Source organism: Podarcis gaigeae (assembly GCF_964106915.1).
Source record: "Podarcis gaigeae genome assembly, chromosome: 2".
In the NCBI taxonomy this organism is placed as follows: domain Eukaryota; kingdom Metazoa; phylum Chordata; class Lepidosauria; order Squamata; family Lacertidae; genus Podarcis; species Podarcis gaigeae.
The window spans coordinates 31,212,196-31,238,398 of record NC_139679.1 but is presented as its reverse complement, the minus strand read 5'-3'; the positions used below and the strand labels follow the sequence as shown (position 1 = coordinate 31,238,398).

Sequence of the window (26,203 nt, the reverse complement as noted above, 5' to 3'; positions counted from 1 at the left end):
ACAGAAAATCTGTCATTAATCTATGGCATAGGCAGCTAGTGTGGTGCCCTCTTAGTGCTGATGGATTCCAACTCCTACGAGCCCCAGCCAGCATGGGCAATAGGGATGAGGTGAGTTGGAATCCAGCAGCAGCTGAAGGCCCACAGGTTCCTGATCTATGTTCTAAACCCTTAATATACTAAAGGAGAGTTGCAGAATTTGGGTCCCATAATTTTTCTGCTGATCAGGATACTTAAAATGGACTACCATCAGGCTGCAAAGATAACAAGTCACACTATAAAAAGTTTTCTTCCTCTTTTTAATACACAGGTATTTATATTTGTTTTGCTTCCCTTGGTTGAGTTTATTTCCCCCCTATATTGTATCCTAAGAGGGTATTTAGGTTTGGAGAAACTAAACAGACTGTGCTGCTTCTTTTATAAAAACAATTTAAAGAAACGGATCATGCTATCCAGGGCCCCATTTACTCATCTCCAGATTATCTTCTCTACAGTGTTCCAACTTAAAACAGAACACCAGAACTGAAAGCATTTTCCCACTTATACCCAATTGTAGAGGGGCTTATCAAAACCCACTTCCAAAAATTATCTGATTGCAGGTGTGGTAGGGAATGTGCTAGAACAATGTCTTGCCTTAGCAAGAGAGCCAATAAACAAGCTTAATCCAAACGATACTGAGGCACTGTTAGTCGGTACCGGTAGTTCCCTAGACCAGATAGATTAGGAGGTAGCCTCCTCTGAGAGAGATTACCCTTCCTCTGAAGGAACAGGTGCATAGTTTAGGGGATACTAGTGGACTGAGGCCCAAGTGGTGCAGGGTGTCTTCTACCAACTTTAATACTATAGGCCAACTAAGGCCAGGGGCCAGATCCAGCCCATTCGCCTTCTAATTCCAGCCCGCGGACCATAAAGAAGGCTGATCACCGAAGAATTGATGCTTTTGAATTATGGTGCTGGAGGAGACTCTTGAGAGTCCCATGGACTGCAAGAAGATCAAACCTATCCATTCTTAAGGAAATCAGCCCTGAGCACTCACTGGAAGGACAGATCGTGAAGCTGAGACACTAATACTTTGGCTACCTCGTGAGAAGAGAAAACTCCCTGGAAAAGACCCTGATGTTGGGAAAGATGGAGGGCACAAGGAGAAGGGGACGACAGAGGACGAGATGGTTGGACAGTGTTCTCAAAGCTACCAGCATGAGTTTGACCAAACTGCGGAAGGCAGTGGAAGACAGGAGTGCCTGGCGGGCTCTGGTCCATGGGGTCACAAAGAGTCGGACATGACTAAATGACTAAACAACAAAAGAATGTGTTGGGTTATTTGTGGGGCATAGGAATTCGTTCATTCCCCCCACTTCAAAATATAGTCCAGCCCCCCATAAGGTCTGAGGGACAGTGGGCCGGCTCCCTGCTGAAAAAGTTTGCTGACCCCTGCTATAGGCACTCAGCTAGGGGTATTTTCTTTTCTTTTTTGCTAAAGTGTTGGTTCAGAGTTTTATACTGTATGTGAACACCCTTCACAAACACACACACTGTGTATTTTCTACCTTGTCATCCATTTGGGGTACAAAATGTGTGGCTGAAACAGCTTTTCGTTGTAGAAAAAAAATATGCTAGTTCTGCAAGCACACCTGTATACTGTCCAGTGTGAACCTCCAGCCTGCTGCCCAAATTTGACTATCATCAGGCCCATTCCACCAAGCATGCCTACCAGCTCTGCACCAGTTGTTATATGACATATACAGTAGAATGCCAGATGTGGGACAGGCAAGGGCAGGGCTTGGCCCAAAGGCACTTTGCAGGCACTGTTGATTGGCAGCACCTGCAAAGCCTCTCTCCCAGCGCATCTCCCAGGGCTTCAGGAGAGCTGCATAAAGGTGACAAAGTGATGTACCCTTCCTTATCCACCAAATCTACGCTTCAGGTAAGTCCAGGCTTCCTCAGCCTCGACCCTCCAGATGTTTTGAGACTACAATTCCCAGCATCCTTGACCACTGGTCCTGCTAGCTAGGGATCATGGGAGCTGTAGGCCAAAAACATCTGGAGGGCCAAGGTTGAGGAAGCCTGGGAAAAACCAATCGTCCCTTTTGAACACCACTTCCCAAACCGGCAGCAACAAGTAGCAAGTGCACGCGTCCGCATTATTATAACTACTCCAAAAGGGCATAACATGTTCCCTCTTCAGGACACGTTCCGACTAAATGAATCTCTCTAGGTCTAGAAGATACCAAAGTTCAGGAGCGGCCTCGATCATTTCCTATCAAATTTTTCTTGCTTATTTTTGTTCCCCAGCGTGGTGGCTGTGTGTGCGTGTTCGAGGTTGAAGTTCTACACAGTTTGATGATTTCGGGTACAAATCCGAATCCATATTTTCGCTGAGAAAAGTATTTTGAATCCAGGGGAATCTTTCCCCATGACGCTATATGATGCCTCAAGTAACAACAACAGACTCGTTCCCCACTTTAGTCTACGGAGCTTGCTTTAAGAAAATCCGAAAGACAAACTAGGGGGAAGTCACCTGATCAACTGTTCACGTGACTGTTGTGATTTCCCCCACCCACCCGGAATATTCTTGTTGGACTCGAGTACTGTATGTGGCTGGCTGACGGCGTTTCTGAGCCGGCGGTGAGTGAAGTTTTGCAGGGGGAAATGGTCAGGATATATTTGAGTGTCCCCCACCCGGTTCTGCAAGCCTGGTAGAGTAAGCTGAAGAATCTTATTCGGAGATCAAGCACTGTGAGATTTTCAAGGGTTCCTATACTGTAATTTTTATTACACAAAAAGCAAAGTTAGCAGTGTTGACTCACGAGAAAAATTCCGAAGTTGGTATTTTATTAAATACGTAATGTCACCATTTTTTAGGTTATTTGCAGGGTTCCCGTGCCTTTTAACTGCTCAAAAAAACAGGGAAAACGTGCCTCCTTTCACTGTATAATAGCAGTACTGTACTGTATGTGCTATTAAAAGCCACACCTTCTGTTTTTCTGCCTGCTGCAGAGCTCTTAGGCACGGAATCTTGCCAGAAAACAGGTAGTATTTGGGACTGTGATAGTTCCCATATAGAATTGTACCCCATTTTCTCCAGAGAAAAAAAGAAGGGAGCATAGGACTTAATTACAGGCAGAATGGAGTCCACCAAACTAGAATGAATGCATGGGCGTAGCCAGGATTTTTGGGGTGGGGTGGGGTAGGACCTCAGGTTTCTATGGATTTTTATTGATTGAGGGGAGGCTGCTGGCCCCTGCCCCCCCTACACCCCATAGCTGTCAACTTTTTTAAAGGGAAATTCCTTTATTCCGAATAGGATTCCTAGCAAGAAAAGGGAAAAGTTGACAACTATGCTACACTCATGAATGAATGCTCCATTTTAACCCTAATCCATCAATGTGAGTAGTCCTCAAAGGGGTGTCTGGGGGCCCATTAAGTTGTTTGGAGGCAGCATTAGGCAGAATGGGGTGGGGGTGGGGTAGGCAGGAATGCACTCTGGCTATTGTATAGAACTGACTTGCTGGGTCCTTAAGTCAGATAAAACTAATGAATGCCAAGAAGCAGACTGGGAACTTTTGACTACACAATAGGACTCTTGGGCAATGCAGCCTGCAGAAAGTCTTTAAGTTCCTTGTCTTGCATGTTCTCCTGCAGGTGGATGCCTTAACCAATCCTATGCCAGCTGAGGAGGGCACACCTGCCTGTCTCCTGAAAGTCTACTATGCCACTGACGGAGAAGCCTAAGTGGAAGGGTCTCTGCATGATTCTGTGGGCTTCTGGCATCACAGCTGCAACTTTTATACTTGGTGTTTCTGCAGTCCATGATAACTTGAGCCCTGGAGCTGCTCCAGAAGCAGCGAGTGCCTGCAGAGATCATAATAAATGCAGGGACGTGAAACGGAAACCCATAGAACGACCGGAATTCCCCAGAGGGTTCATCGCGCAGCCACAGTGCAACATTCCTCCAGACAGCCGCTTTGACTGTGCTCCAGAAAAGCTGCTCTCTCAAGAAGAATGCCAAGCCCGGGGCTGTTGTTATGTCCCTGTTTTGCCCAAGGGCCCTGCTATTTTGCAGCCGTGGTGCTTCTTCCCTCCTAGCTACCCTAGTTACAAGTTAGCAAACCTGACCACCACTGAAAGTGGCTACACTGCCCGCTTGACCCGCGGTGTGCCCACTTTCATGCCGGACGACATAATGACCTTGCAGCTGGATGTGATCTTTGAGACGGAGGGTAGGCTTCACTTCACGGTGAGTAGGGACTGTGCCTACTTCATTTCATTTGTATACTGCTCATCAAGAAAATAAGATCTTTGCAGAGCAACCTGCATATTATACATGCAGTAAGATGTAATTAAAAACACACACACCCAAACAGCACAAAAATCTCAGCGTAATATTTCAAAACAACATCAAAACCAAGTAGGCATATAGCACTCCAGGAGAATATACAATGATCAAAATCAGGTGAAAATTGGGGTATTTTGCTACTTGGATCAAATCAGTGGCTAAGGGATGTAATAAATCAGTACTGTATATAAAGTCAAATATTTTGCTAATTGAATTGGGGGTGGAGGGATGAGTTGTTTCATGAAAAACACCTGGTTCCTTTGACTCATACTCTGACCAGGACATGCACATCCCCAAATTAATGAATGATCTTTTCCCACCCCCTACTTCTCTCAAGTAATTTCACTATAGATGCTAAGTTCCTGACAGCCTGGCTAGACTCTGATTTGCAGCATCTCTGTTTGTGATGCAGGAATCTCTTCATAGGCTTCATATGGCTTAAGTCAACCCTGTAATCCTGCTTCTATTGTCTTCTCCAACACAGCTTAAGGATCCAGTTAACAAGCGCTATGAAGTCCCTTTAGAGACCCCAAAAACGAGCAACCGGGCGTCCTCAACACTGTACTCTGTACAGTTCTCTGATGATCCATTTGGCCTTGTTGTTGTCCGAAAATCCAGTGGGCAGGTTCTGTAAGTTACTCCTGATTTTCTTTACCCAAATGTTCTCCTTCTGTCTGCTTGCTGCCAAGAGCATCAGTCAAACAGAGCCTGAAAAGCTGTATGAAAATAACAGAGGAATGAGAGCATGTGGGGGTGAAGGCAGTTGACCTGTCTGAGACCCATGTTGTAGCTAATATATAGAATTCAACATCATGCTTCTTCAGTCATTCCGTCTGTGCAAGCATTCCAGCTTGCCAGACAGAACGATCCCTCCTTTCCCCACCACATAGTGTGATCTGAAGGGAAAGAGAAATAAAAAATACCAGCCGACAGGAAAACCAGTTATGCTATGAGCAAGGGCACGAGCGGAACTAACCCGTTAACCAGAGGCCTTGGAAAAGGTGAGAAAGTGGTGATGGAGAGTAGGATGGTCCTGACCTAACAACCAGAGGCCTTGGGAAAAGTGATGCAACCTCAAGTTATGGGCATGATTACTAGGGAGGGGGGCCTTATATACAGGGGTTGATGATTCTCACGTGATATGCCAGATTAATAAATAACCGGGTATAAAATGCACTTCCATGTTTACTAGAAATATTTCAGGTAATGGCTGAATGTAAGATTATGGAGGGTAGTGATTAGTGGAGATCTATGAGTGTTTACAACCCAGACAAGAATTTCAAAAAGAATGGGGAAAATGCAGAGCATACTTTAACCAAACAGTGCCCCAAAATATATACCTGGACTTGTTTTGATTAATTTCTACAGGAGACTTTGCGGTTTTTTAAGTCATAACTAGGAAAAATTGTAATAGTCACATATAAAAGAAGCATTATAGCAGAAGTAAATAAGGAGGCCATTTACAGGATAAAGGAAGTCTTTTATTTTTATGTTTGTTTTCTTTATGTAAGGGGATAGGAGTTTAATTTTGATAATTAAATTGTCCATGGTGGTGGGTTTGTTTGTACGTATGAGTTGTTGTGGATTATGTTGTAAATAAATTATTGATAAAAAATATTTTAAAAATAATAATGCATGAGATAGAAATAACATTTTTAAATCAGATATATAGGTTAATAATACATATTTAATAGTCGTATCGTATATAATATTATGCACAATAAACAGTTATGTAAAATTATAGGTACTAGTATATTCAAGGATATTCATGGGGTAAATTATGAATGCCTAATTAAACATATGTATTATGTTTAATATATAGGATAATGTACATATTCTTTCACGGGGTAAATCAGTTAATGCACTATATACATAATAGTATTAAGATCATACTCGACCCCCAATTTCAGGGGTCACACAGGCGGAGGGGGCTCACCTTGATGCACAAGCAGAAGGCTTCCACTGACAGGCTCCCCCCAGGGCCATTTGCCATACTACATACGAGCAATCCAGGGTTTATACCCAATAATCTACCTAAGGTGGCACTTCAGACATTACCAACTCTCTGATGTGTGTGCCCGACTGATGTGTGTTTTTCCAGACATGAATTGGAGTCATTTGCCCATAACTTGCTATCTGAAAATGTAGCCTCTTTTAAGTGTGCACCTTAAGCAAATACTGTTATGAGAAGCAGCCTCCAGTGGTTAGAGCTCTTTGTAGTATTTATAACTCTGGGCTAAAGCACTTCCTCTTTTTGACCTTCTGCTTTTCTGGTGAGACAGAGCTTGAAAGGTCCTTTTCTGCATTCAGGGTATGTAGTGACATTATTCACAGGTGTGCTAGGGCAGCAGGAACCAGAGAAATGCTAAAGTGGCATTGCCAGGAGCTTGACCTACACTCGAGTAGGACCCTGGCAGAGACACATGCCCGACTGGCATGTTCTCTCCCTCCTGGTCGATCGTTCGGGAGCTTCAAAAGCTTTCTTCAGCCCGAACATCACAGCGACCGATGCCAATAGACACTTAGGCACACTTAGGGATTGCAGAGTCTTCGCAGCTTGCGTAATAGACCTCAGCAACTCAGCATTTTGGCTAATCTACTTTATTTACATATAAACACACACGGAGCACTGCAACATGGCTCCCTCTCTCTCTAGCATCAGGCAGCAAAGAGAAAAAGAACAAAGGACAATAGTCCCACTTCACGGAACACAGTAACACAAACATCCTATCTCCGTCACTTCCCACTCTGTGGAGTCAAAACATACACTGTCATGTGAAAGACAGCAATCCCATGACTGCAATCACGGAGCAGGAATTCTAACACTTTTTGGCTGGACTCGGTGTAAAGCATCTGTGTTCCAGACAGGAGGTCCCTAGTGAAATCCCCAGCATCTCCAGGTAGGGCTTGGAGACATCTCTGCCTGAAATGGAGGAGAACCTCTGCCAGTCTAACACTGGCAGTTAGGTGGACTTGTATAAGGCAGATCCTTGTGTTCCTAATGTCTGGTTCAGGGGCTTCTTTCTCCTTGTTCTCACAGTGAATTCAGACAACCAATAGCCTCCTATAGCCAACTGAGCTACACAGTGCTCATGTGCCCTGGCCATGTGGTCAACAAATCCACTGGAAGTTGTGTGTGTGGGTGTAGGCTTTGGGAGTGGTTAGTGGAACAGAGATCTAGAAAAGGCAAATTCATTGCAGTCTGCTTAGTGGGATTGTCCACTTTCTCCCCCAAATAGAATCAATACCACCGTGGCTCCCCTCTTCTACGCAGACCAGTTCCTGCAGATCTCCACTTCCCTGCCATCGCGCTTCATCTCTGGGCTGGGTGAGCACCAGACCTCGCTCATCCTGAATGTCAATTGGACCAGGGTTACCTTATGGAATCGGGACATAACGCCCACAGTAAGTCATGGGGAGTTTCAGGAAGGGCTGGGGTGAAAAAACTTTAGAAGTCTGCCTCTCAAAAAGCTGCAACAGCCCAATACAGATTGGGCATGCTCAGAGGCCACACTGCGCTGTGTATCCAGAGGACAGAGGGGAGAAGCATGGGAAATGGCTTGGCTGGAACCCCCAACAGGAGCACTCTACACCAGTGTTTCCCAACCTTGTGCCTCCAGCTGTTTTTGGACTACAATTCCCATCATCCCTTGCCACTGGTCTTGCTAGTCAGGGATGATGGGAGTTGTAGTTCAAAAACAGCTGGAGGCACAAGGTTGGGAAACACTGCTCTACACTACAACTTTTTGTTGCAGTTCACCTTTGTCCCTTCTGCTTTTGAATCCAGTTAAACCTGTCCTTTCCTTCTTCCCGGAGAAGTAGTTCTAGGAAAGGAGCTTGGGATTTCCAGCAGAGAATTATCAATGCCTCACCTGACTTCAGTACCCAGAATTCTTCAGCAGGTTATAAGTTAGTAGTGTGTATGGAGTTGTGGGCATGCACACCATCATATGCATTGCTAGGACCATTTGCCTGAGGAATGCTTTATCCTCTCATTGACTTCTGATGTGTTTTGTGCAGGAAGGATCATTTGACCTAGTCTGGCAGTGAGGTTCTGAAGTATTCTGCTATTGTCCACAACGTAGATCCATCATTGCACTGTTCTACGCACTGTTCTACTAACTAAACCTGGTGTCAAACTTCGGGGAATTCTTTCCCTCCCCCAGTGGCAGCGAGAAACAGAGAAAACAAAGAATAGTTCTTACTAGTGAGTGTATTCAATCATCACAGCGAGAGACAAGGAATGCAGTCTGTCTCCCGTTAATGGCATTGCTCCAGCTGAGCTCCTTCCCCTTCCCTTGCTAGTAACAGCACTTCCTCTTATGGTGGCCGACAGAGGCTAATTGTCTCTGAGTCTTTTGCTCTTGTATATCAACGATCGCCAGGTTCTGGGAGAAGGGGGGTCAGAAATACTCTCCAATGATAACGTGTCAGCTGTCTGCTCTGTCTCAGTCTCCCTCTTCTCTTCTCTTCTCTTCACCCAACACCTCCCAACTCGTCTGTTCACATGTCTCTGAGCTGTCACCATCCTCAAACCACTGCTGTAATTCAATACAGTGGTACCTCAGGTTACAGACGCTTCAGGTTACAGACTCCGCTAACCCAGAAATTGTACTTCGGGTTAAGAACTTTGCTTCAGGATGAGAACAGAAATCGTGCACCAGTGGCGCGTTGGCAGCAGGAGGCCCCATTAGCTAAAGTGGTGATTCAGGTTAAGAACACTTTCAGGTTAATAATGGACCTCCAGAACAAATTAAGTTCTTAACCCGAGGTACTACTGTACTGCCTTCCTCTTCTCTGGAAGCTTCAGGAGAACGGGGGGGCGGGGGGGAGTGATCTCCACCATTCCTCCTCCATCTTGTCCCCTTCAGTCCAGTCCCTGACACCTGGCTTAGCTGTGTAGTGTAATGTGGACTATGCACTGTTTCTGCATTTTCAGCCCTCTGTCAATCTGTATGGCTCACACCCCTTCTACCTGGCAATGGAAGACGGTGGCTTGGCTCATGGAGTCTTTTTGCTAAACAGCAATGCTATGGGTAATGTATCTCTTTAGAGTGTGTTCTCTGTTTCTTTATATCTATCTACCTCTACAAAGGGCCCTACATCTTGTTTATTTAAAATGCAGGATACTATATATTTAATAGTCATTTTTTCAAGCATTCTATAATGTTTTGGGACTTTCTTTTCTTTTTCTTTTCTTTTTTTTGAGCTGTGGCAGTTTAGTTTCTTACCCATCAGTGCAATCCTCAGCATGTGGTAAAGGTAAAGGGACCCCTGACCATTAGGTCCAGTTGCGGACGACTCTGGGGTTGCGGCGCTCAGTTTATTGGCCAAGGGAGCCGGCATACAGCTTCTGGGTCATGTGGCCAGCATGACTAAGCCGCTTCTGGAGAACTAGAGCAGCGTACGGAAACGCTGTTTACCTTCCTGCCGGAGCGGTACCTATTTATCTACTTGCACTTTGTGCTTTCGAACTGCTAGGTTGGCAGGAGCAGGGACCGAGCAACAGGAGCTCACTCCATCGCGGGGATTTGAACCGCCGACCTTCTGATTGGCAAGCCCTAGGCTCTGTGGTTTAACCCACAGCACCACCCACATTCTTTCAGAGGCAAATTCTATTGTATTCCATGGAACTTACTCTCAGGGAAGCTCCGCTGTTCAGGATGTGTTTAGGATCGCAGCCTGACTAATATGTTGTAAGCCTTTCCCTTTAAGACAAATCTATATGTAAGATGAATCTATATGTAATATTGTGCATCTGTCCTGATCAGATCAGGCGGTGTAGTGAGTGGGTAACAGCAAGCTGATGCTGTCAGCATATTTACAGGCAAAAATGCACATCAGGCTGCAGAGGTGAGGGATTTAGCTGCTGATGCAAGGTGATGGTTGCCTGTAAACCGTGAAGGTAAAATCGTGACAGTGTATCTGGGCTCCAAATTGGGAAGTGTTCCTGAACCCCATTTGGGGGGCAAATCTGCATGCATGGTGAAGGTGATCACCCCCCACTACACTTTAGATTAAACTGCTATAATGCTATGAATTTAGTAACCTAAATTAACTAAATTAGACTGGTAAAAGTTTTAAGGTAAAGGTAAAGGTACCCCTGCCCGTATGGGCCAGTCTTGACAGACTCTGGGGTTGTGCTCCCATCTCACTCAAGAGGCCAGGGGCCAGCGCTGTCCGCAGACACTTCCGGGTCACGTGGCCAGCGTGACAAAGCTGCATCTGGCGAGCCAGAGCCGCACACGGAAACGCCGTTTACCTTCCCGCTGGTAAGCGGTCCCTATTTATCTACTTGCACCCAGAGGTGCTTTCGAACTGCTAGGTTGGCAGGCGCTGGGACCGAGCAGCGGGAGCGCACCCCGCCGCAGGGATTCAAACCGCCGACCTTTCGATCGGCAAGTCCTAGGCGCTGAGGCTTTAACCCACAGCGCCACCTGCGTCCCTGGTAAAATTTTTGGGAGGGTGCAATTTAGGGTTTACATACAGGCTTTATTTAATTAATTTTATTCCCCAGTCTAATATCATTTATCATTTATAAATTTATTTATTTTTATTCTGATTTTTCAGAGGTTGCTGAATTTGTAAATTTTCATCATTTATGTGATTCAGTTTAGATAAAGCCAATTTATTTTTATTTTCGGTCTGACTCTGGTCCCTCCCTGCTTATTGCCACTAGTTCACTGGATCAACCTTACTGGAACGAGATTTTGGAATCTGTTTTCAGGATGTGCCTTTGGTCTTCGGCCACCATTTCCAGGCCTCTTTCTGCCTTTCAGATGTGATCCTCCAGCCCAGTCCAGCCCTAACCTGGAGAACAACTGGTGGTATCCTGGATTTCTACGTCTTCCTGGGTCCAGACCCAAAGAGTGTTGTGCGGCAGTACATGGGTGTCATTGGTAGGAACTTACTTTCTTCCTTATGAGAAGCTAGCTAATAACTTGACAAAGTGCCTTCTCTTCCAAAACTGCTGCCATCAAAAATACCACTCTGGTCTGTTGTGGGTCCTGTGAAATGCTATGAGCAACTTCTAGCTTTGTCCTTAATGGCACTGACCAGCATCCAGTGCCAGGGCTGCAATAATTCAAGCCTGTCCTTTCTCTGTATAGGCACTCCTCTTTATTTTGAACTTCAGGTAGTTCACTGTTGGTGCTAGAAAGTTATTAAAAGGGGCAACCCCAGTCACCAGTCTAGCTGCCGCATTCTGGATTAGTTGCAGTTTCCGGGTCACCTTCAAAGGTAGCCCCATGTAGAGTGTGTTGCAGTAGTCCAAGCAAGAGATAACTAGAGCATGCACCACTCTGGCAAGACAGTCCGCAGGCAGGTAGGGTCTCACCCTGCGTACCAGGCGGCACAGGTAAACAGCTGCCCTGGACACAGAACTGACCTGCGCCTCCATGGACAGCTGTGAGTCCAAAATTACTCCCAGGCTGCACACCTGGTCCTTCAGGGGAACAGTTACCCTCCAAAACAGTACTTCTGTCTTGTCAGGATTCAACCTCAATCTATTAGTCGCCATCCATCCTCCAACCACCTCCAGGCACCCACACAAGACCTTCACTGCTTTCACTGGTTCTGATTTAAAAGAGAGGTAAAAAAAGGTAAAGGGACCCTGACCATTAGGTTCAGTCATGGCTGACTCTGGGGTTGTGGTGCTCATCTCGCTTTATTGGCCAAGGGAGCCGGCGTGCAGCTTCCGGGTCATGTGGCCAGCATGACTAAGCCTCTTCCGGTGAACCAGAGCAGCGCACGGAAATGCCGTTTACCTTCCCACCAGAGTGGTACTTCTTTATCTACTTGCACTTTGTGCTTTCGAACTGCTAGGTTAGCAGGAGCAGGGACCGGGAGCTCACCCTGTCGCGGGGATTCAAACCGCCGACCTTCTGATCGGCAAGTCCTAGGCTCTGTGGTTTAACCCATAGTGCCACCTGCATCCCTCTAAAAGAGAGGTAGAGCTTGTTTAAACCCCCCTGTTGTTTTTTGTTACTGCTAGGAGGTGCAACGTTGCTATAGTTATAGTACCGAGATGTTATTTTGTTGTATGCCATTATGGTTGTTATTACATTGGTGTTTCATTATTGCTGTCATTGTGAAATTGTAATTCTGATGGTTGATTTTGTATTGTTTTGCTGTTGCCCTTCTTCCAAGCCTCTTTGAGCACAGTTTTTGTGTGTGGCAAGGCACCATACAAATGAAGGAGCAGTGATGGTGATCATACCAGCATTGCCACCGTCCCATGTGAAGTGCCCTGAGACTTGCAGGTATAGGGCAGTATATAAATTTATTAAATAAAAATAATAATCATCTGTACACGGGCTTCCCTTTTCCCACATGGATGTACTTCATGCACTGAAAAATACATAAGGCAGCCCTGGACTATTATGCTTGAGATGCCCAGCTCTGCTGCCTTAATCCTCTTTGCCCCCTGAAGGAATTCTTCTGGCCGCTCTACAGTGGTACCTCTGGTTATGAACTTAATTCGTTCCGGAGGTCCGTTCTTAACCTGAAACCGTTCTTAACCTGAGGTCCCACTTTAGCTAATGGGGCCTCCCACTGCCGCTGCGGCACATGATTTCTGTTCTCATCCTGAGGTAAACTTCTTAACCTGAGGTACTACTTCCGGGTTAGCAGAGTCTGTAACCCGAGGTGTTTGTAACCCGAGTTTCCACTGTATTTGTATTTATTACAATGCAATAAACATAACCATCAAAATCTTTCCATGAGTATTTGGAATGGGGACTCACCCCTTGCTCCTAATCCCGGCCTTAGCTGCAACAGAAAAGAGGCGGTCTTAGATTTTTAAAGGAGACATATTTACGCTAGATTTTTTTACCCATCTCCCAAAGAACATTTGAATGAGGAAGTTTATTTCTTCAAATCTTGGAGGCTGTTTCATTGAAAGTTTACTTGCATGGTGCATTTGTGAGATGCTGTTGGTTGTTGGAGGCCTCTGAGTATCTTTCCCTTTCTCTCCGCCCCCACCTATTCCTTTTTCCTTCAGGGTATCCATTCATGCCCCCCTACTGGGCCCTGGGATTCCACCTGTGTCGCTGGGGATACTCATCTACGGATGTCACCCGGGAAGTGGTGAAGAACATGACAGCGGCACGATTTCCCCTGGTACGTGGCTTCCCGGAGTCCTCTCCAGGACACAGCTTCTCCCTCATGTACCTCTAGAGCCATGGTAACTGAGCAGTGGGGAACAACAGGGCCGGAGCGTCAGAGAAACCGCCTGTATGCTCAGTAATGCCGCCATCTGTGGACTTCACAGGATGTGCAGTGGAACGACCTGGATTATGCAGATGCTAGGAGAGATTTCACTTTCAACAAGGATGGCTTCGGGGATATGCCAGATATGGTGAACGACTTCCACCGCGATGGCCGGAGGTACGTCATGATTGTGGTAAGTTAATGAAGCCTGAGCTCTTCCACCGATGGGGAACTTCACAACGGCCGGTTCTCCACATCGTAGATCGTCCGCTGGTCTGTCGGGACCTATTCAGAAGCTTGTCTGAATTAATTTTAAGATGTATTTTAATTAATTGATGTCTGTTTTTATGCTTATTGTGTTGTTTTTATGATGTTAGCCGCTCTGAGCCTGGCCTCGGCTGGAGAGAGTGGGATACAAACAAATTTTTATTATTATTATTATTACTATGGCCAGGTTGCAGACTGATCTGAGGTGGTTCGTGACACCAGCACAGGCACCATACAAATATATGGTAAAACATTAAGAAATGGGTCCCCCAGTGCATGTTCTGGTTAAAAGTGGGTCCTGGATCCCAAAAGTTTGAAGATAACTGCTCTAGAGTAGAAGTAGCTAACCTGTCACAACCCAAGTGATGTGGGACTCACAAATCGTCCCTGACAATTGGCCACCAGTCCATCTAGAAGCTACTTTCCTGGCCTACAGTAAGAAACAACTTGAATGATTCTAAGCCTAGGTACAATGTTTAAGCTGGAGGTTGGAAACCTGCATTTTCCTATATATTTTTGAACTCCCAACACCATTTAGTGGTCAGGGATGAGGGAAGTTTTAAATGTTTGATATTGTATTGTGCTTTTAATATTCTGTTGGGAACCACTCAGAGTGGCTGGGGAAACCCAGCCAGATGTGCAGGGTATAAATATTATTATTGTTATTGTTATTTATTTTCCACTCCTGGTTTAAGGCTACTCCTGTTGGTCTGGGATGCTTTCTGAGATGCAACAAGCAAGCAGCAAGTTGCTAGGACTTCTCTTTCTTAAATCTGTAGATTTATATGTTGAGAAATCCCCTGGTACATATGACCTAACTCTTTTGAGACATGAGGTGTGAGATTCCAGACTTGCTGGTCTGACCTAGAAAATGGAAGTAGTTATGAAATGATAGACTTCATTTCAAGAGATACTGTGTAGCGGCCTGCTAACTTTTCAAAAGTCGTGGAATTCCATGCTTTCTTGCATTTTCATATCCTAGCCTGCGTCTCACCGTGTTCTCATTTTAGGATGCAGGTATCAGCAGTTCCAGCCCCGCTGGGACTTACAAGCCTTATGACGAAGGCCTGAAGCGGGGGGTCTTCATCTTAAATACAACAGGGCAGCCTCTGATTGGAGAGGTGAGTCCTGGGCCCGAGCCCTGAGCTTTGGCAGACCATGAAAGAATGTCTGCTCTGAATGGCACATGTTTTTGAGTGAAATCAAAGCTCATGATTCATATTCTAATTATACTTCAGCTGGATGGGTCAAGGAGAGACAATAGGATGGACCGTGTCTTCCTTTGTTCATGGAGCTCCAACTTTCATTTTGGTAGCGTTGCAAGCAAAGCCCTGAAATATTGCATTCTCAGCGTGCTATATGGCTGCGATTGTACACTTGCAGTCACCATTCCCCTGGAAACCACAGAGGATTCTGCTCTTAGAGAGCTTTTTCTGTGCCTTCTTAGTTCATTGGCCTTCCTCTAGTTCCATCTTTTAAGGTGGAACTGGGCCACAAGTAGTGCTCTAAGGATGCAAGTAAGCATAGCATTGTGACACACAAGGGTTTCCCGATGGCTTTTGACGCCTGTGACCTTTTACCTTCCAGGTCTGGCCTGGCCCCACCGCCTTCCCTGACTTCACCAACCCAGAGACTCAGCAGTGGTGGCATGACATGGTCAAGGATTTCCATGACCAGGTGCCCTTTGATGGCATGTGGATTGTGAGTTTCTTAGGCCAGTACTTTGGTGTTGTCGTGTTCATTGAACGGAGGAGGTGCAAAGTCTTCAAAATCCCTTTGCTTCTACACTGATGGAGAAACAAGATTCTTCTCCTTTCCACCCCCCATTCTAGGACATGAATGAGCCATCAAATTTTGTGGAAGGTTCCTTGGAAGACTGTCCCAGCAACAAGTTTGAGAAGCCCCCTTATGTGCCAGGTGAGAGAGAGAGAGAAGGTTACAAAGATGGGGCTTTGCTTGTAAATGATGGGTGGGACTGGAGAATCTGGGAATAGAAGATAAATCAATAAACCTGTTGGGGAGAGGAATCTCCAAATATGATTACTTGGGAATATTCATGACAGCATGGCCTTCAGTTAATTCTGCTTGGATCACTGCACTGTGCAGCATTGGATTAGCTATTTAACAAAATCATGACGTACACCAGGGATGGGGAGCTTCTTATGGCCCCGGGCAAAACAAGACTAATGGTTAAGGATAGTAGGAGTTGGTCCAGCAACATCTGGAGGACCTAAGGTTCTCTACCCATGATTTACACACACTGCACTATATGAAAGCAGTCAAGGAATCACAAGTCACAGAATGCCAGTTAGTGCAGGGCTGGTGTGCATGAGGAGCACCAAAGAGCAACAAGTTCATCCTTGTTTGGCCTGCTTCAGATCCTGAAGCAGGAGTCTTAGCAGTCGCTCCCAATTGACCTCTCTGTGGTTAGACTATTCCTATAGCAGCAGCTCCCTGTGAAGGTCAAGAGACTTGTGTAAGTATTGAGAAGTGTTGCCTTTTCCCTTCAGCCTGCAGGAGCTCCTAGTTGGGCACTAGTGATCCTAAGATCCCTGAGACCAAGAGCGCTCAAGAATGCTTTACTTGCCTTCTAGCTCCTGGGTGATGGCCTTTTTGCTCACACGCTCTGCCTTGCCTGCCCCTGTTCCCCACATAGGTGTGCTAGGAGGATCCTTGAAGACTCGAACGCTCTGTGCCTCCAGCAGGCAATACCTGTCCTCCCATTACAACCTGCACAATCTGTATGGGTTGACCGAAGCCATCGCGTCACACGAGTGAGTAGGACATGCAGAGTCCTTGGGGACCCTGCCCAAAAGGTGGTATGCCTCTTGGATGCAGAGTCTCATCTTGGTATTCAAGGGCTTGTTGCTGGTGATAAGCTGGAGCCAAGCGCCTTGAATTTGAAATTCTGCCTGAGAATCTTCTCATGGGATGCAGTAAATCAGCACTTCCACCAGTGCTTGGACTACTGCAATGTGCTCTGCGTGGGGCTACCTTTGAAGGTGACTCTGAAACTACAATTCAGAATGCAGCTGCCAGACTGGTAACTGAGAGCAGCCACCGGGACCACGTAACACAGGTCCCGAAAGACCTGCATTGGCTCCCGGTACATTTCTGAGCACAGTTCAAAGTGTTGGTGCTGACCTTTAAAGCCCTAAAGAGCCTTGACCCAATATACCTGAAGGAGCGTCTTCACACCCATTGTTCAACCCGAACACTGAGGTCCAACACTGAGGGCCTTCTGGTGGTTCTCTCACTGTGAGAAGTGAGGTTACAGGGAACCAGGCAGAGGGCCTTCTTGGTAGTGGCGCCTGCCCTGTGGAACGCCCTCCCATCAGACGTCAAGGAGATAAAGAACTACACAACTTTTAGAAGAAATCTGAAGGCAGCCCTGTATAGGGAAGTTTTCAATGTTTGATACTATGTTTTTATATGTATTGGAAGCCGCCCAGAGTGCCTGGGGCAACCCAGTCAGATGGGCGGGGTACAAAAATTAATTTATTATTATTATTGAAAGATCAAAGCTCTGGATGGACAGGGGTCAGTTTCTGACATTGCCCACAACTTCCCCTCCTTTCTGTTCTCAGCGCTTTGGTGAAAGTGCGAGGGAAGCGCCCGTTCATCATCTCTCGTTCCACCTTTGCCGGTCATGGTCACTATGCTGGTCACTGGACTGGGGATGTCATGAGCACCTGGGACCATTTATCCTATACCATACCAGGTAAATATGTTTGGGGAGTCAGTCCCGGGAACTTGCCATGTTCTGCTTTTAAAGATGCTGCTTTGGAGTTTTTTCAGATCTCCATGAGAGAGGAAGGTTCCTGGACTTAGAGATGCGAATTCCCTAAAGGTAAAGGTAAAGGGACCCCTGACTATTAGGTCCAGTCGTGGCCGACTCTGGGGTTGCGGCACTCATCTTGCTTTATTGGCCAAGGGAGCTGGTGTACAGCTTCCGGGTCATGAGGCCAGTATGACTAAGCCGCTTCTGGCGCACGGAAACGCTGTTTACCTTCCCGCCGGAGCTGTACCTATTTATCTACTTGCACTTTGACGTGCTTTTGAACTGCTAGGTTGGCAGGAGCTGGGACCGAGCAATGGGAGCTCACCCCATCACCGGGATTCGAACCGCCAACCTTCTGATCAGCAAGCCCTAGGCTCTGTGGTTTAACCCACAGCACCACCCGCGTCCCGAATTCCCTAGCAGGGATGAATTCTGTGTAATATCACACACATACAAACACAAAAAAACCCCCACAGACCACTGCAGAATCGTGCCTGCACCCAGAGCCTGCCACTGAAGAGGTCATTCCATGTATTTTCCTTGTCTTTCCTTCAGCGGTGCTGCTCTTTAACTTCTATGGTGTGCCATTGGTTGGCGCGGACATCTGTGGCTTTGTGGGTGACACATCAGAAGAGCTTTGTGTGCGCTGGACCCAACTGGGTGCCTTCTACCCCTTCATGCGAAACCACAACGACCGTAGAAACAAGGTAAGCGACGGTGGATCCGCCTTGCTCTCTCCCCCTCTTTGTAACGTATTTACGCTGTGTGTGGGGTCGTGGTGGGGAGCATGGCTGGGATTAAACGTTTTAGAGAGTTCAAATGGAAGGTGTGTGTCTCTGGGAGATAGGAGCACCACTCAGTGGTCCAGGATAAGGGACTGGTGGACCATTGTATCTGGATTGATCTCTGGTGTCATGAACCAAGCATAAAGGTAGCTTGTTGAACAACTCATCCCTTCTCCCCCAAATCCTTCCAGTTAGTTTAATCTTTGGAATCGGCTTCTGCTCACTACAACCCATCCTGTGAAGCTTGCCCCCCAAAAGTTCTGATAATCATTTTTGTGAAGCAACAGTGAAATAACATTCAGCTTCATGCTGTTGGAAGAAAGCAGACAAAGGCTCCATTTCCCACCCACTCCAATACTGAGCAGGAAGTAAGAGTCAAAACCTAAATGCACTTCATTTAGAAGTGTCCTGTGCTCTAAGTTCATTTAAGAGTGTGCAGTGATGTGGTCATAGCCACAGGCATAGAAGTAATAAAGGAATTGGCCGGATAATGTTTTAAAAGCAATGTGGCAAAGAACGCTATTAGGTGTGGAGGCCCAGGAAAAGGTTAGGGCAACTTAACTTGAAAAACAAGGCCGTATAATACTGAGCTGGTGAATCACCCCAGTAGTCTTGGCGCTGCTATGCAACTGCAAGGAACTGGAGGTCTCTATATGGTTAGATTCACAGCTTGCATGGTATGAATTGTGCAGCATGCACAACTCTTTTAGTTGTTCTTTTTATAGTCTCATAAATCATTAACTGGACCTCATGAAGTGAGTCAATTTTCAAGGCAATGCTTACTCGGGAGTAAGTTCTAATGTGTTCCATGCTGTTTTTTCTTCCTTGTAAGTGCATGTAGGGTTGCAGCCTTAACCGTGGTTTAATAGTATCCTCCCTACCCGTTTTCTCCATCCATGCAATAATTGCATGGATTTGTTTTCACTTTCTGGTTCGGTAGATTTCACAGTGGCCCTCAAGATGCTGCACATCTCAGTGGCAAGTAATTCCATCCCATGCAGTGACCTCTGCCCTCTCTATTTGCTACAGAGCTCTGGCTCTGCGTGCCGCTGTTGCACCCAAAGTGGCCATGGGGGTCCTTGTAGTAAAGGATCTTCGGGTCTGCTTGCAGCAGCAGCAGCAGCATAACAGTTAGAACTGACTGTTACTGTCGATGTAGTGTCACAGATTGCCATTGGTACAAGTGCCCAGTCTTATGTGCTCTGTTACTGGCACAACGGGCCCTATGGGATCATGCCTTAAAACAAGAGCCGGCAACGTGGTGCTCTCCAGATGTTGCTGAACTCCAAATCCCACCTCTTCTGTGTCTGTTGGCCATGCTAGCAGGGGCTGATGGGCACTGGAGCCCAACAACATTTAGAGGGCACCGCGTTAGCTACCCTTGGCTTCAGGGTTACTCTTTTTTATTTCAGCTCTCATCAACTCTACTCCTGTTAGGCAGTGTTTCCCAAACTTGGGTCTCTAGCTGTTTTCGGACTTCAGTTCCCATCATCCCTGGCCACTGGTTTTGCTAGCTAGAGATGATGGGAGTTGTAGCCCGAAAACAGCTGGAGAACCAAGTCTGGGAAACAGTGTGTTAAGAGTGTCAACGTGTCCCACAGCAGGTGTTGAACTTCCTGGTGAAAAGGATGTTTGGGTATCGGGGAGGGTACATGTGGGGGAAAAGATGTTTTCTGAATCTGATCTTGGCGACCTGGGAAATGCCTCTTTCTGCAGGAGTCTTTGGGGCATGATGCTTCTAATATGTTTTCTCCCTCTATCTTGCAGCCCCAGGAACCATATGTCTTCAGCCAAGAGGCCCAAGAAGCCATGAGAAAAGCCTTCTTGCTTCGCTACTCCTTGCTGCCTTACCTCTACACCCTCTTTCACAAGGCCCACTCGGCAGGGGAGACGGTTGCCCGACCCCTTTATCTGGAGTGAGTCAGCGGACTGCTGTGCCGGCAGTGGAAGGGTCAGGTGCAGTGGGGAATCTGTGGCCTTGCAGCCATTTGACCCACAGGGGTGGGGGTGGGGGAGCCTGAGAGAGAGAGAGAGAAAAAATGAAAGAGAACGTTTATGAGCTGGAGGCGGAGAAATTTGCTTCTTGATCAAATCAAGTTTGTTGGTTCCCTATAATACAGAGTGGTATGGGGGTGAATCTCTTCTCTACAGGTTCCCAGAAGACCCCAATACGTGGGACGTCGACCGACAGCTCATGTGGGGAGCAGGGGTTCTCATCACTCCTGTGTTGGAGGCAGGGAAGAGTCATGTCAGTGGCTACTTCCCTTCGGGCACATGGTACAACCTTTTGGCGGTGAGTGTTGCTGCTTCCTCTGGCTAGTGCCGCCATTATTACTATTGTTGTTGTTGTTATCCCTGTGGAATGCTCTCCCATCAGATGCCAAGGAGATGAAAGAACTATACAACTTCTAGAAGACATCTGAAGTCAGCCCTCTATTGGGAGTTTTTTTAATTCTGATGTTTTATTATATTTTTTATATGTGTTGGAAGCTGCCCAGAGTGGCTGGGGCAACCCAGCCAGATGGGCAGGGTATATATAATAAAACTATTATTATAATTAATGTGAAAGATCACAAGTGCTTGCGATGTTTCACTGGAATCAGGAGCACAGTGGGCAGAGAAGGTTGATAGTTCCCTGCTCCGGGTCCTTTCAGCTTCAGTAAATGGAGCCTTCCCCATGATGTCCAAGCTGTATCTGAAGCACATCTCTTGATTAGACATTCACAAAACTGAGTTCACCTAGGTGGCCATCACTGACCTCGCACCTTTGTAACATTATTGTGCCCACTCTCTATAGAAGCCGTGGTTTCTGATATCTTTCTGCCTGGTAGATGACTTGTCCTTCAGGCTTGGCCACATTCATGGGCTCCAGAAATACTTGTTTTGGGCGCTGTGGGTTGTAATGATCAAATACTTGTCACATTTCAGATTTTGCTTGACTTGAAACTGTCAAGTGACTAATCTTGTCTTAAAGCGACAGTAGCCTGAATCATCATCCTGAGTGGATGAAAATTAACCTTTAGACAATGCAGAAGTGGGCTGCCGTATTTATTCTCAATCCAAATGCTGGCTAAGCTGCAGTAAAGAGAGGCTTGGTAGCTCATCAGCTCTTAGGGCAGTGTGTGTGTGTGTGTGTGTGTGTGTGTGTGTGTGTGTAACCTTTTCTGCACACCAGCAAAATGGAAGGTGCGTTCAAAGAGTGGGGAGCCATGATACCAGTCAAGCACCAGCCAAGCTTGTGTATCTGAAGAAGTGTGCATGCACACAAAAGCTCATACTAATAACTAACTTACTTGGTCTCTAAGGTGCTACTGGAAGGAATTTTTTAATTTTTTAATTTTTTAATTTAATTTAATTTAATTTGTTTTGACTACGGCAGACCAACACGGCAACCTACCTGTAACTAAAACCAGCCAAGCTGTGTGTGATCCATGATGTCTCAGCCTTTGTGCATTTTGTGCCTTTACACACCATGCACAGGATTTCAAATGCCTGCTTAATGATGGGTCCTGTATCTGGCTTTTCAGGGATCTGCCATACACAGCAAGGGACAATGGGTTCTCCTATCGGCTCCACTTGACACTATCAATGTCCATGTACGAGCAGGTCACATCTTACCCTTGCAGGTGAGTTAATTCCACCACTTTCGACCTTTCCTGGACATCCTATGTCTTTGAATCCACCCAGTGCCTTTGTCAAAAACAACAACACAGAACTACTAAGCCAAGTACTGCCATAGGATTCACTTGGCGGGGTGTTCTTGTGTGCATGATTAGTGGGGTGCATGGATATTTTTATAATATTGCTTGGGGGGGGTGAGCTATATTTCAGGGCTTTAATGTTCTGGTTATCACCTTCCTCCACTGCCTCTCTCCCCAGGAACCTGCCTTCACCACCACAGAGTCCCGCAAAAAGGGGATGTCCCTAGTGGTGGCTTTGACCCTGGAAGGGGTAGCAAGAGGTGACCTATTCTGGGATGATGGCGATGGACTGCAGACCTTTGAGAAGGGCGATTACACACAGATTGTCTTTCTGGCAAGAGATGTGAGTTTCTGGGAGAAACAGGTTGCTCCTTTTGTTCCTAATGCCTGGGATTTCATTTGGCTGCACCTGTTTTGTGGGGGTATCATGTCATTCTCCTCCCTCTCTCCCCCACGGCTACAGGGCATGCTGGTCAATGAGATTGTGCAGCTCAATAGCCAAATAGATGGGCTGCTGTTGAAAGAGGTGGCAGTTCTCGGTGTCCCCAGCCCTCCTCAGCGTGTCCTGGCAAATGGGGTCCCCGTCCCAGACTTCTCCTACCGCACCGACACCAAGGTAAGGACTTCTCTGTGAGTGGAGGCTGATGCCTCTTTCTGCTTGCATTGATTGCAGAAAGGTTATACACGGCCGCAAGGTGTAGGACATTTTGTGGGAGACAGCATGAGCTATTTCAGCAACGGAATATACTGTAGTCCGCTTTTAAAAAGTATGTTAGTAAAGATTTGAGCGTGCCAAATTTATTTGAGCAGGGCTTGCAGTGTTCAGGGAATTAGTTACCTATTAGATTTCTGTTTCTGCCCTTGAATCTGAAGTTGCTGGGCCGGTACAAAGCAAAATACAAAATGTATAAATCAAAACAAATACCATAAAGCAACAACAGTATAAATTGGGCATTGGACAACATGGCTACCCTGAGTTCCCTGTGTTTCTCCCATGATTCCCAATACTTGCCCCAGTATTTCAGTTCCTCTCTTCCGCTCCCCAAAACCCATCTAGAAACTTCCTCAAACATTCTGAATGTTGTAAATGCTATTAAAATGCAAATCAAGGGAACACAACATCATTCTCAATATACTTGGGGGTAAATGCTCTTTTGCTTTTGTTTTGTTTTTACTTTATATATCCAGCTACACCTTGGAAACAGAATATTCTCAGAAATAATTAGGATGGCTGCAGTGTAGACCATACATGACTTTCTAACTCAGAAGACAATTGTTGATTTGGTTTAGAAGCATGGCAGCTTCTCTGGGTGGGATTCAGCTGATGAGGTCCACTCACGCAGTGATATTTCCTTCCTCTCCATTCTCCACCCTCCCTAAATCTGCTCTGGTTTTCTCCCAACCCTCCAGAACAGGTGGGCATGGAGGGGGAGTGTACTGCTGTGCAAGTGGACCTCATTCTATGCATGCATACCCCACTTACTGCTGCACTGAATTCCATCCAGGGTACTTGCCTGCAGGAGCTTGTAGGGCTGCCAAGAGGCTGTCAGTCTAGAGGTGCCTGTCGCATGAACTGGTGTGTCCACATGGGGCAGCAGCCACATTTGAACCATGTGTGCCACGGAAGCCCAAGCACAAAGGGACAGCAGAACTTCCCATCTGCTTTGTGAGATTGCCCATGGCCCCACAAGGTCTCAGTGGAGATTAGCATGAATCAGCCAGCACCTGAGCTTGGACTGCTTTGTCCTTCATTGTGATTTCAGGATGAAGTCACTAACTCTACCTTGTCGCTTCCTCAGATCCTTACCATCCCACTCCACCTGCTGATGGGAGAGCCATTTCTCATCACCTGGTCCTGAGCAAAGAAGAAAAGCTCTCGCCAGTTTCTCTGCACCACAACAGGAGAATGAAAAACCAACGATAACAATGCACCTTATTCTGTCTGTACGCGACACTGGAATGTTTTGGTGATTTGTCAGAAAGTGTCTTTTCAGCAGCAAGAACTGTTTCCTGTTTTCCTCTGGCACTGCAGGGAAGGGAAGGGGAGCCTGTGACCCTTCTGGTGTCAAGGATGATGGAAGCTGTAGTCCAAGAGATCTAGAGGGGTCACAGGTTGCTCAGTATCTGTTGGAAGGGGAGTAGTCATGAGTCTTCAGGGACTTTCTGTATTCTTAATTTTAGACAGATATTTGATGGCTTTGGTTTTGCTTTTTGGATGCTGATGAAGTTCAAGACACATGGCTGCAATTTTCATATCTCACCCCCCCCCCCCGAGAAAAAAGAATGATCATGGGAAGACAGATGCTGCTTTGTTGTGATGAAGCTCACCTTAATGGTACGACCAGATGGAGCAAATTTGCTCAAGCAGGTACAGAAGCAGACAGAAGCCATTGCAAACACCCACTTCATTGGCTACCAAGCTCAGCTCCCCTTGAATCAATTGGTAGCTTCCCATTGGCTGTAGTGATCCAGGACTAAGGGCAGTGGAAGGGAAACTTTCCTGGCCTGGGGAGCAGAATCTTTCAGGGGGAAACAGCATGGCAATTGACTTAAGTCATTCCAAATCATGTCTCCCTGCCGTCCTGTTTTGGGCAGATCAAGGGTTTCTCTCTGCACAAGACCTCATTTTATTGCACTAAAATGCAGCTCTATTTTGTAGTAGTGCATCCACAGGAGAGCTGTAAAAGCTGCTTGCTTGCTGAAAGAGCAGCTCTTATGAACAAACCCCCCCCCCTCCTTTTGGGGGAAAGGCAGCTGCAACAGGGAACTCCGGGAATACAGAGAGTCTGTTTGCATTTGAAGCCTGAAATGAATTTTCCCCCCTGCCTCTTAGAAGTCTGTCTTCTCAATAAATATTTTTCTTAAATCTTGTGCTTTACCCTCATTTGTGTTGAATCTATTTCACTGGTGGCAGAAAATTTTAAATTTTGATAAAAGGTGGGTGATCACAAAGCAACACTCCTTACTACTCATAGATCTTTCCCATCTCTCCTTCTTCCTATTTGCTGCTTCCTTGTTTGTCGCATTTACCTTTCCTCTCAAAGCTCCAAACAGGCCAGGCATCCAACTGGCTCTTTATCAGGTGCATTCAGATTGTTCTCTTGTTGCTATCAAGATGGCTTTACCAGCACCCAAATGGTTAACAATAATGATGATATCCTGGTGGTGGTGGTGGTGGTTGCCAAAAACTGCTGCAGTTTGAGGATATGGTGCTGCTGTCGCCCAGCATAAGGCACAGACACAAGAGCAAATAGTAAACAACATTGCATGTAATGCAAGATGCAGTGATTATATTAAAGGTTGATTCAAGATAGAATAAAAATTGTAACAACAGTATGTTGCTGGGTTGCTCCAGCCACTCCGTATCCCATGCATGCCCTATAGATAAATCCCTAACAATTACTCATTTCTTTAAAAAAATAAGAGAAGATTGAAGATTGAACAAAAGGGCTAAGGCACACAGAACTACGTTAGTTGGTTAAAAGTACATTGAGACCCTGTTCCGTGTGTGTGTGTGTGTGTACGCACACATAGAAGTTTGAGAGATTTTCTGAGTATCTCCAAACAAATACTGCATAATTAAATTCAGAAGAACTTCCAAAGAACTATCTTCCTCAAAATATATATAAATAGGTCTGTTAAGGAAGGGTAATGCATGTGATCCACAGAGTCAGGTCATTCCTTGCAAACCCCACAAATCTATGCATTCTAAATATGTAAGTACAGAAGACTGTTCATTGCTATTGCTCCTTCTAAATGTTAAACACAGCTGGCAAGTGTTATCAAAGATGTAGCCCAAAGGGTCTACGGAGATACAGAAGGGGAGATACCACTGTGTTAAATATTAGCCCCCCCCCAAAAAAAAACCCCAACTACAAAAAAGTGGGTGGGGGGCAGCCCTAAAGCATCAAAATCCACCAAACCTGCCCAGTTTTAAGGCTGAACATGCTCAAGAGCCACTAAATATAAAGCTGAAAAGAGGGAAGGAGTGGACTGACCTGCTTGAAGGGAGTGGCTGTTTAGAATCCTGCACTGGAGGGAGAATGCATTGCAACAGTTTACTGCAGGCCCTGCTTCGTACTACTGCAATACTGCCCTGGAGTACTTGAAATACTTGTGGGTCT

At 46.1% G+C, this 26,203-nt stretch overlaps 1 protein-coding gene across 1 annotated transcript; it reads left to right on the top strand.

Moving 5' to 3' along the window:
• Positions 1-2,511: 2,511 nt before the first annotated feature.
• Positions 2,512-24,945, top strand: GAA (alpha glucosidase). The gene is made up of 20 exons (XM_083727458.1): positions 2,512-2,624; positions 3,642-4,236; positions 4,820-4,965; positions 7,575-7,740; positions 9,275-9,371; positions 11,115-11,234; positions 13,337-13,455; positions 13,607-13,738; positions 14,823-14,933; positions 15,400-15,513; positions 15,645-15,729; positions 16,469-16,586; positions 17,400-17,533; positions 18,149-18,300; positions 20,146-20,294; positions 20,530-20,671; positions 21,906-22,004; positions 22,258-22,422; positions 22,543-22,695; positions 23,879-24,945. Exons 2-20 carry the CDS (start codon positions 3,709-3,711, stop codon positions 23,936-23,938), a joined length of 2,790 nt encoding a protein of 929 aa, XP_083583584.1. The 5' UTR covers positions 2,512-2,624; positions 3,642-3,708; the 3' UTR covers positions 23,939-24,945.
• Positions 24,946-26,203: the final 1,258 nt, after the last annotated feature.

Excerpts from the sequence above, each read along its gene's own strand:
- GAA (XM_083727458.1), top strand. The coding sequence starts at position 3,709 with ATGCCACTGACGGAGAAGCCTAAGTGGAAGGGTCTCTGCATGATTCTG. Across the intron at positions 14,934-15,399 it reads GGCAGCCTCTGATTGGAGAG|GTCTGGCCTGGCCCCACCGC; the intron begins GTGAGTCCTGGG and ends TTTACCTTCCAG. Across the intron at positions 22,005-22,257 it reads GTCACATCTTACCCTTGCAG|GAACCTGCCTTCACCACCAC; the intron begins GTGAGTTAATTC and ends CTCTCTCCCCAG.